Here is a 12,074-nt window from a genome sequence, read left to right on the forward strand (position 1 = left end):
GGGATCTATTATATAGAGTCATTACACACAGAGGGGTCTATTATATAGAGTCATTACACACAGAGGGGTCTATTATATAGAGACATTACACGCAGAGGGATCTATTATATAGAGTCATTACACGCAGAGGGATCTATTATATAGAGTCATTACACGCAGAGGGATCTATTATATAGAGTCATTACACGCAGAGGGATCTATTATATAGAGTCATTACACACAGAGGGATCTATTATATAGAGTCATTACACGCAGAGGGATCTATTATATAGAGTCATTACACGCAGAGGGATCTATTATATAGAGTCATTACACGCAGAGGGATCTATTATATAGAGTCATTACACGCAGAGGGATCTATTATATAGAGTCATTACACGCAGAGGGATCTATTATATAGAGTCATTACACGCAGAGGGATCTATTATATAGAGTCATTACACGCAGAGGGATCTATTATATAGAGTCATTACACGCAGAGGGATCTATTATATAGAGTCATTACACGCAGAGGGATCTATTATATAGAGTCATTACACGCAGAGGGATCTATTATATAGAGTCATTACACGCAGAGGGATCTATTATATAGAGTCATTACACGCAGAGGGATCTATTATATAGAGTCATTACACGCAGAGGGATCTATTATATAGAGTCATTACACGCAGAGGGATCTATTATATAGAGTCATTACACGCAGAGGGATCTATTATATAGAGTCATTACACGCAGAGGGATCTATTATATAGAGTCATTACTCGCAGAGGGATCTATTATATAGAGTCATTACTCGCAGAGGGATCTATTATATAGAGTCATTACTCGCAGAGGGATCTATTATATAGAGTCATTACTCGCAGAGGGATCTATTATATAGAGTCATTACTCGCAGAGGGATCTATTATATAGAGTCATTACTCGCAGAGGGATCTATTATATAGAGTCATTACTCGCAGAGGGATCTATTATATAGAGTCATTACTCGCAGAGCGATCTATTATATAGAGTCATTACTCGCAGAGCGATCTATTATATAGAGTCATTACTCGCAGAGCGATCTATTATATAGAGTCATTACTCGCAGAGCGATCTATTATATAGAGTCATTACTCGCAGAGCGATCTATTATATAGAGTCATTACTCGCAGAGCGATCTATTATAGAGTCATTACTCGCAGAGCGATCTATTATATAGAGTCATTACACGCAGAGGGATCTATTATATAGAGTCATTACACGCAGAGGGATCTATTGTATAGAGTCATTACACGCAGAGGGATCTATTGTATAGAGTCATTACACGCAGAGGGATCTATTGTATAGAGTCATTACTCGCAGAGCGATCTATTATATAGTCATTACTCGCAGAGCGATCTATTGTATAGAGTCATTACACGCAGAGGGATCTATTGTATAGAGTCATTACACGCAGAGGGATCTATTGTATAGAGTCATTACACGCAGAGGGATCTATTGTATAGAGTCATTACACGCAGAGGGATCTATTGTATAGAGTCATTACACGCAGAGGGATCTATTGTATAGAGTCATTACACGCAGAGGGATCTATTATATAGAGTCATTACACGCAGAGGGATCTATTTTATATAGTCATTACACGCAGAGGGATCTATTATATAGTCATTACACACAGAGGGATCTATTATATAGAGTCATTACAGACAGAGGGATCTAGTTCACGTGTTTATTTCTGTTAATGTTGGTGATTATGGCTTACAGCCAATGAAAACACAAAAGTCATTATCTCAGTAAATTGAAAGAATTAACAAAAAACACCTGCAAAGGCTTCTTAAACGTTTAAAAAGGTCCCTTAGTCTGTTTCAGTAGGCTCCACAATCATGGGGAAGACTGCTGACTTGACAGATGTTCAGAAGGCAGTCACTGACACACTCCACAAGGTCCCAGAGTCTGGAGGAAGAGTGGAGAGGCCACAATCCAAGCTGCTGGAGGTCTATTGTGAAGTCTCCACAATCAGTGATGGTTTGGGGGCCATGTCATCTGCTGGTGGAGGTCCACTGTTTTATCAAGACCAAAGTCAGCGCCGCCGTCTACCAGAACATTTTACAGCACTTCATGCTTCCCTCTGCCGACAAGCTTTATGGAGATGGAAATGTCATTCTCCAGCAGGACTTGGCCCCTGTCCACACGGCCAAAAGTACCAATACCTGGTTTACACACAACAGTATCACTGTGCTTGATTGGCAGCAAACTCGCCTGACCTTAACCCCATAGAGGATCTATTATACAGAATCTATGGGGTATTGTCAAGAGGAAGATGAGACCCCAGACCCCACAATGCAGTTTAGCTGAATGCTGCTATCAAAGCCACCTGGGCTTCCATAACCCCTCAGCAGCCACAGGCTGATCCCTCCATGCCACAGGCTGATCCCTCCATGCCACAGGCTGATCCCTCCATGCCACAGGCTGATCCCTCCATGCCACAGGCTGATCCCTCCATGCCACAGGCTGATCCCTCCATGCCACAGGCTGATCCCTCCATGCCACAGGCTGATCCCTCCATGCCACAGGCTGATCCCTCCATGCCACAGGCTGATCCCTCCATGCCACAGGCTGATCCCTCCATGCCACAGGCTGATCCCTCCATGCCACAGGCTGATCCCTCCATGCCACAGGCTGATCTCTCCATGCCACAGGCTGATCCCTCCATGCCACAGGCTGATCACCTCCATGCCACAGGCTGATCACCTCCATGCCACAGGCTGATCACCTCCATGCCACAGGCTGATCCCTCCATGCCACAGGCTGATCACCTCCATGCCACAGGCTGATCACCTCCATGCCACAGGCTGATCTCTCCATGCCACAGGCTGATCCCTCCATGCCACAGGCTGATCACCTCCATGCCACAGGCTGATCCCTCCATGTCACAGGCTGATCACCTCCATGCCACAGGATGATCCCTCCATGCCACAGGCTGATCACCTCCATGCCACAGGCTGATCACCTCCATGCCACAGGCTGATCACCTCCATGCCACAGGCTGATCACCTCCATGCCACAGGCTGATCACCTCCATGCCACAGGCTGATCACCTCCATGCCACAGGCTGATCACCTCCATGCCACAGGCTGATCACCTCCATGCCACAGGATGATCCCTCCATGTCACAGGCTGATCCCTCCATGCCACAGGCTGATCCCTCCATGCCACAGGCTGATCTCTCCATGCCGCATTGATGCACAAGGAGCCGACCAAGTATTGAGGCATTTACTGAACAGACATTTCAGATTTTAAAATCATTTTTCAAGCTGTTGTTATAAAGTATTCTAATTTACTGAGATAATGACTTTTGTGTTTTCATTGGCTGTAAGCCATAATCATCAACATTAACAGAAATAAACACGTGAAATAGATCCCTCTGTGTGTAATGACTCTATATAATAGATCCCTCTGCGTGTAATGACTATATAATAGATCCCTCTGTGTGTAATGACTCTATATAATAGATCCCTCTGCGTGTAATGACTATATAATAGATCCCTCTGTGTGTAATGACTATATAATAGATCCCTCTGTGTGTAATGATTCTATATAATAGATCCCTCTGTGTGTAATGACTCTATATAATAGATCCCTCTGTCTGTAATGACTCTATATAATAGATCCCTCTGCGTGTAATGACTATATAATAGATCCCTCTGCGTGTAATGACTCTATATAATAGATCGCTCTGTGTGTAATGACTCTATAGAATAGATCCCTCTGTGTGTAATGACTCTATATAATAGATCCCTCTGTGTGTAATGACTCTATATAATAGATCCCTCTGTGTGTAATGACTATATAATAGATCCCTCTGTGTGTAATGACTCTATAGAATAGATCCCTCTGTGTGTAATGACTCTATAGAATAGATCCCTCTGCGTGTAATGACTATATAATAGATCACTCTGTGTGTAATGACTCTATATAATAGATCGCTCTGTGTGTAATGACTCTATATAATAGATCCCTCTGCGTGTAATGTCTCTATATAATAGATCGCTCTGTGTGTAATGACTCTATATAATGGATCCCTCTGTGTGTAATGACTCTATTATAGATCCCTCTGTGTGTAATGACTATATAATAGATCCCTCTGTGTGTAATGGCTCTATATAATAGATCCCTGTGTGTAATGACTCTATATAATAGATCCCTCTGTGTGTAATGACTCTATATAATAGATCCCTCTGCGTGTAATGACTCTATATAATAGATCCCTGTGTGTAATGACTATATAATAGATCCCTCTGTGTGTAATGACTCTATATAATAGATCCCTGTGTTTGTAATGACTCTATATAATAGATCCCTGTGTGTAATGACTCTATATAATAGATCCCTCTGCGTGTAATGACTCTATATAATAGATCATTCTGCGTGTAATGACTATATAATAGATCCCTCTGTGTGTAATGACTCTATATAATAGATCCCTCTGTGTGTAATGACTCTATATAATAGATCCCTCTGTGTGTAATGACTCTATATAATAGATCCCTCTGTGTGTAATGACTCTATATAATAGATCCCTGTGTGTAATGACTCTATATAATAGATCCCTCTGTGTGTAATGACTCTATATAATAGATCCCTCTGTTTGTAATGACTCTATATAATAGATCCCTGTGTGTAATGACTCTATATAATAGATCGCTCTGTGTGTAATGACTCTATATAATAGATCCCTCTGTGTGTAATGATTCTATATAATAGATCCCTCTGTGTGTAATGACTCTATATAATAGATCCCTCTGTATGTAATGACTCTATATAATAGATCCCTCTGTGTGTAATGACTCTATATAATAGATCCCTCTGGGTGTAATGACTCTATATAATAGATCCCTCTGGGTGTAATGACTCTATATAATAGATCCCTCTGGGTGTAATGACTCTATATAATAGATCCCTCTGTGTGTAATGACTATATATAATAGATCCCTCTGTGTGTAATGACTATATATAATAGATCCCTCTGTGTGTAATGACTATATATAATAGATCGCTCTGTGTGTAATGACTTTATATAATAGATCGCTCTGGGTGTAATGACTCTATATAATAGATCCCTCTGTGTGTAATGACTCTATATAATAGATCCCTCTGTGTGTAATGACTCTATATAATAGATCCCTCTGTGTGTAATGACTCTATATAATAGATCGCTCTGTGTGTAATGACTTTATATAATAGATCGCTCTGTGTGTAATGACTCTATATAATAGATCCCTCTGTGTGTAATGACTCTATATAATAGATCCCTCTGTGTGTAATGACTCTATATAATAGATCCCTCTGCGTGTAATGACTCTATATAATAGATCCCTCTGTGTGTAATGACTCTATATAATAGATCCCTCTGTGTGTAATGACTCTATATAATAGATCCCTGTGTGTAATGACTCTATATAATAGATCCCTCTGTGTGTAATGACTATATAATAGATCCCTCTGTGTGTAATGACTCTATATAATAGATCCCTCTGCGTGTAATGACTCTATATAATAGATCCCTCTGCGTGTAATGACTCTATATAATAGATCCCTCTGCGTGTAATGACTCTATATAATAGATCCCTCTGCGTGTAATGACTCTATATAATAGATCCCTCTGTGTGTAATGACTATATAATAGATCCCTCTGTGTGTAATGACTCTATATAATAGATCCCTCTGTGTGTAATATCTCTATATAATAGATCGCTCTGTGTGTAACGACTCTATATAATAGATCCCTCTGTGTGTAACGACTCTATATCATAGATCCCTCTGTGTGTAATGACTCTATATAATAGATCCCTGTGTGTAATGACTCTATATAATAGATCCCTCTGCGTGTAATGACTCTATATAATAGATCCCTCTGTGTGTAATGACTCTATATAATAGATCCCTCTGCGTGTAATGATTCTATATAATAGATCCCTCTGCGTGTAATGACTCTATATAATAGATCCCTCTGCGTGTAATGACTCTATATAATAGATCCCTCTGTGTGTAATGACTCTATATAATAGATCCCTCTGTGTGTAATGACTCTATATAATAGATCCCTCTGTGTTTAATGACTCTATATAATAGATCCCTCTGTGTGTAATGACTATATAATAGATCCCTCTGTGTGTAATGACTCTATATAATAGATCCCTCTGTGTGTAATATCTCTATATAATAGATCCCTCTGTGTGTAATGACTATATAATAGATCCCTCTGTGTGTAATGACTCTATATAATAGATCCCTCTGTGTGTAATGACTCTATATAATAGATCCCTCTGTGTGTAATGACTCTATATAATAGATCCCTCTGTGTGTAATGACTCTATATAATAGATCCCTCTGTGTGTAATGACTCTAATAGATCCCTCTGTGTGTAATGACTATATAATAGATCGCTCTGTGTGTAATGACTCTATATAATAGATCCCTCTGCGTGTAATGACTCTATATAATAGATCCCTCTGCGTGTAATGACTCTATATAATAGATCCCCCTGCGTGTAATGACTCTATATAATAGATCCCTCTGCGTGTAATGACTCTATATAATAGATCCCTCTGCGTGTAATGACTCTATATAATAGATCCCTCTGCGTGTAATGACTCTATATAATAGATCCCTCTGCGTGTAATGACTCTATATAATAGATCCCTCTGCGTGTAATGACTCTATATAATAGATCCCTCTGCGTGTAATGACTCTATATAATAGATCCCTCTGCGTGTAATGACTCTATATAATAGATCCCTCTGTGTGTAATGACTATATAATAGATCCCTCTGTGTAATGACTCTATATAATAGATCCCTCTGTGTGTAATGACTCTATATAATAGATCCCTCTGTGTGTAATGACTCTATATAATAGATCCCTCTGTGTGTAATGACTATATAATAGATCCCTCTGTGTGTAATGACTCTATATAATAGATCCCTCTGTGTGTAATGACTCTATATAATAGATCCCTCTGTGTGTAATGACTCTATATAATAGATCCCTCTGTGTGTAATGACTCTATATAATAGATCCCTCTGTGTGTAATGACTCTATATAATAGATCCTTCTGTGTGTAATGACTCTATATAATAGATCCTTCTGTGTGTAATGACTCTATATAATAGATCGCTCTGTGTTTAATGACTTTATATAATAGATCGCTCTGTGTGTAATGATTCTATATAATAGATCCCTCTGTGTGTAATGACTATATAATAGATCCCTCTGTGTGTAATGACTCTATATAATAGATCCCTCTGTGTGTAATGACTCTATATAATAGATCCCTCTGTGTGTAATGACTCTATATGATATAGGAGTGTCACTTTTTGTATTGAAGAACTGAAATAAATTAAGTTTTTGATGATATTCTAATTTAGTGAGATGCACCCGTAGTTCTTTTTGAAACGTGTCTTCTGGTCGGTCTCTTTTTGCATGGTTTCGCATACAACATTTTTTAGGGTAAAATGACACTGCAGTTTTTAATCCAAAGTTTGGAATAGATTCAGCCTGAGCAGAAAGCCCTTCTTTTATATTTTACTTTCCTTTTGGATCAGAAAACTGCATCGAGAACGGTGGTGTTTTTCTGAGGAAAAGCTTTATATGAAACTGTTCTTGGCTGTAAAGAAGATGGCTCTGATCCAGAAAACAGAAGTGAAAACTGCTCGAAATGTTACATAATTTTTAAACATCTCAAAAGCTGCACAAAAATTTTGTGACTTTCGGCAGATTTACTCCGGCTGGGTCCACCAACTTTTCAAAAACTTGGCCAAGCTGTTCCAGGACTGTTTTTAAGACACCACAAGTTACAACTTTTTTTTTTGTGACATTTCAAGGAATTTTACTCCAGTATTCTGGTGAAAATTGCTTGATGAAACCAGGCCAATGGCTTAAACATTTCCTTCCAGCAAGATCCATTTTTTCGCTTTGGATAACAATTCCACCTCAGACTGCATTAACTATGTGTTTTGCTAGGAATAATACTGATGTAATATCTACTTTGATTTGAAAATAACTAATAAAATCCATTTTAATCTTAACAGAAAATCACATTGGGAATCCTGAGGGAAATTACATTTTCATGCTAAATTATAAAGTAGAAGATGAAAACCTCATGCCGCACTCTTCAGAAGAAAATGTTGTCACTCTTAACGTAAATTCAGAATTTAACAGTACAGATCAAACTTTTAATCCCCCTAATCACGAAAACCCTTTTGAACAATCTCGCATTGTTACCACAAGTGCAAGTCAGAAAATTCTTCAGCAGTTTCGACATAAGTTTGGATTTACAAGAAGATCAAGTCTTTATACACACAGAAGAATTCACACCGGAGAGAAACCATTTTCATGTTCAGAATGTGGGAAGACTTTTACAGATAAATCAACTCTTGTTCGACATGAAAAAAGTCACACGGGGGAGAAACCATTTTCGTGTTCACTTTGTGGGAAGTGCTATATAAACAAATCAAGTCTTGTTAGACATGAAATAATTCACACAGGAGAAAAGCCATTTTCATGTTCTCTATGTGGGAAGTGTTTTATTGGTAAATCAAGTCTGGTTAGACATGAGCGAAGTCACACAGGAGAGAAGCCGTACTCCTGTTCAGAATGTGGGAAATGTTTTACTCAGAAATCAGGTCAAGTTAAACATCAGAGAATTCACACAGGAGAAAAGCCATATTCATGTTCAAAATGTGGGAAATGCTTTATATCCAAATCAGATCTTGTTAAACATGAAAGAATTCATACAGGAGAGAAACCCCATTCATGTAGAGAATGTGAAAAGTGCTTCATACGTAGAGCAGATCTTGTTAAACATCAGAGAATTCACATAGGAGTAAAGCCTTATTTATGTAAAGAATGTGGGAAAAATTTTATTCATTTATCAGACCTTGCAAAACATCAGAGAATTCATACAGGGGAGAAGCCATTTTCCTGTTCAGAATGTGGGAAAGGTTTTATTACTAAAGCCAATCTTAGGAATCATCATAGAATTCACACAGGAGAGAAGCCATTTTCATGTTCACAATGTGGAAGATGCTTTATGGCTCAATCAAATTTTATTACGCATCAGAGAATTCACACAGGAGAGAAGCCGTATTCATGTTCAGAATGTGGGAAATGTTTTACTCAGAAATCGGTTCTTGTTAAACATCAGAGAATTCACACAGGAGAGAAGCCGCATTCATGTTCAGAATGTGGGAAATGTTTTACTCAGAAAACAGATCTTGTTAAACATCAGAGAATTCACACAGGGGAGAAGCCGTTTTCATGTTCAGAATGTGGGAAAAGTTTTAGTGGTAAAGCCAATCTTAGGGATCATCATAGAATTCACACAGGAGAGAAGCCTTTTTCATGTTCACAATGTGAGAAATGTTTTACTCAGAAACCAGATCTTGTTAAACATCAGAGAATTCATACAGGGGAGAAGCCGTTTTCATGTTCAGAATGTGGGAAAAGTTTTAGTGGTAAAGCCAATCTTAGGGATCATCATAGAATTCACACAGGAGAGAAGCCTTTTTCATGTTCACAATGTGGGAAATGGTTTACTCAGAAAACAGATCTTGTTAAACATCAGAGAATTCATACAGGAGAGAAGCCGTATTCATGTTCAGAATGTGGGAAATGTTTTACTACTAAAGCCAATCTTAGGGTTCATCATAGAATTCACACGAGAGAGAAGCCATATTCACCTTCAGACTGTGGGAAATCATTAGTTACTAAAGTAACTAAGAATCAGTAAAGAATCACACAGGAGAGAAGCTGTTTTGATATTTTATTTTTGTAAAAAAAAATTATAAATAAATCAAAATCTGAAACTCATCAGAGAATTCACATAAAAAAATATCCTTGTTTGGAAATGTGAAAAATGCTATATAAAGCAGAAAAGTATAGGTTTTTACCTCATTTAACAGCCATTAAGGGTTTATTTTATATGTGCAGTACAAGTATCCTGGATCTGCCAAGCATACTCGTTCTATTTATTATTGGTCCATCCATGATTGAGATCCAGTGCGAAAAGCATTGCGGAAATAAGGAAGAACCGAAGAAAGATATTTACTTTCAATGTAATGAAGCTGCTTTGTCACCTTGAACATTGTTCCTTCTTACTGTATTTGTAACGTTCTCCCACTGCAACAGAATCAGGAGCGATATTGCAAACAATATGGAGACTTTGTATTACATTTTATCTTCATTCAAATAGTGTAAAAATATTTGAAACCAAACAAAAAACTGACTAAACTGACCACAGGAGTGGTGCTTCTCATCTAAGGTCCTTGCCACTGCTCTCATATTTACCTGATGCCATCTTCACCTGTTATGGCCGCCGCTCCTGTCAGTCTCTGGCAGTTTGTGACGTGCCGTATCTCTCCGGTGTTTCATGGAGCGAGCCGGAGGTCACTCTTTAACGCAAGTCTATGAAGGCCTCGTTCTCAGAATTGAGAGCTTGAGATGTAACTTCTGACTTCCACCAGTCAGAAGTTGCGGTCATAAGATGATGCCGTGGGACCGGAGCTGCATCGATAAATCGCTGTACAGGAGGGGAAAATAGTGTAGATAGTTCCTGGGCTTAAATAATGGTTGAAGAAAGACTGGAAAGAACAATAGGGTCTTATCCTTGTAACCAAGGAGGTAGTAAATAGGGAATTTGCTTACCTTGTGTGATTACAATAACACAAAGATGATTGATTAAAGCAAACCTGTCAGCAGGATTTTGCTAAGAAAGCTACAGGCATTTTCATGTTAAGCCTGTTGCACTGATTGAAATGATACCTGAGGCGAAGAAATCCATCCTGTGGTTCTTGTGTAATCAGTGTTTACAGTTTTGAGTTAATGATATGCCCATGCTCCGGGGGGACTGTAGGCAGGGTCTTATCCTAGTGCTCTAGGCCAGATCAGCAAGAAAATATCTGACCACAGGTCTGCCCCTGTCTCTCTATCTGGCAGTCTCTATGATGAGGAACATACTTGTGCTTCGGGGCGGGCCTGTGGGCAGGACTTATCTTGCTGATTTGGGCTAGAGCACCAGGATAAGACCTTGCCTACAGTCCACCCCTGGGCACGGGCATATCATTAACTCAAAACTCCAAACACTGATTACATAAGAACCACAAGACGGATTTCTTCACCTCTGGTATCATTTCAATCAGTGCAACAGCCCCAACATAACAATGCCAGTAGTTTGCTTAGCAAAATCCTGTTGACAGGTTCGCTTTAAGGCTGCTGCAGACCCGTAAGATAATCCAGGATGAATAAGTAAGAAGGAATGGATTTTTTTCTGTGTTACCAGGAATACTAGTATTGAGACCTGAGATCATCAGTGGATGGAGCCAGGAAACCAGGAGAGTTTAAATGTGGTTTTTGTCAACACGTTTCAAAGTTAGCAAATTTCTTCAGGACAAACCACTGTGGGACTAAATAATGAAAGTTGAAGTGGCATGGGGGAGGGGTTAGGACAGTTGATATGTGGCACCCCAGGGGTCTGGTTACCACAGTAATAGAGATATTATGTCTGAGAGCAAGTGGGAGGTTTCTCTGGTCAGGAGCCCTAAGCATGCAACACGGCCCACCCAGACCTGGGAGGGGAGGAATCTGCCCTTATAAACTGGGTCTGGGACGGGATTAAGTTAGTCAGAGCCTGGAGTGTAGTTCCAGACACAGGGAGAGTTACAACAGGAGCTCTGTAGGAGCAGGAGCGAGTGCCAGAGGCTGGAAGCTAGAAAGCTCGCCTTGGCTGAAGACACTAAACCTGGACACGGAGTCCGAGGCTGTGGGGACATCCAGGTCCAGCAGCAGAATCCAACCGGCAGGGGATTCCATGTCCTCTGGCCTTAGAAGCCCGGAGGCACGGTCACAAGCAAGGGACCAGCACCGCCATCGTGAAGCGGAGGCTAACGGAAGGCCCCAAGTCACCGGCCATACGGGTGAGCACCACACGGTATACTCAGGGACGTGGGCTACTTCTACCCGCATAGAGCAAGATAGCCAGGAAAGAGTGCAGATAGTCGGGGAGGCCTACAACTCCACCTGGCCAGGGGAGATCCTAC

General features: G+C 39.8%; 2 protein-coding genes across 6 annotated transcripts in view; one reads left to right on the top strand and one right to left on the bottom strand.

Annotated features, from left to right (window-relative positions):
• Positions 1–10,720, top strand: part of LOC141272861 (uncharacterized) — a 33,530-nt gene extending 22,810 nt beyond the window's left edge. The window contains exon 12 of one of the 5 annotated variants that reach the window (XR_012322037.1): positions 8,070–8,202. Coding sequence is in view for 4 of the 5 variants with exons in the window: in XM_073683995.1 (XP_073540096.1) it covers positions 8,070–9,769 (1,700 nt within the window). In the remaining variant the exon portion in view is untranslated. Of the gene's footprint in view, positions 1–8,069 lie in introns of all 5 variants that reach the window. The other 4 variants (XM_073683995.1, XM_073683985.1, XM_073684008.1 and 1 more) reach the window with 4 other exon arrangements.
• Positions 1–12,074, bottom strand: part of LOC141272882 (uncharacterized) — a 556,358-nt gene that overhangs the window by 487,386 nt on the left and 56,898 nt on the right. The gene's annotated exons all lie outside the window — the stretch shown is intronic.

Source organism: Phyllobates terribilis, unplaced genomic scaffold (genome assembly GCF_046119375.1).
Source record: "Phyllobates terribilis strain yellow unplaced genomic scaffold, ASM4611937v1 Scaffold_1__5_contigs__length_1240528914, whole genome shotgun sequence".
Lineage (NCBI taxonomy): Eukaryota > Metazoa > Chordata > Amphibia > Anura > Dendrobatidae > Phyllobates > Phyllobates terribilis.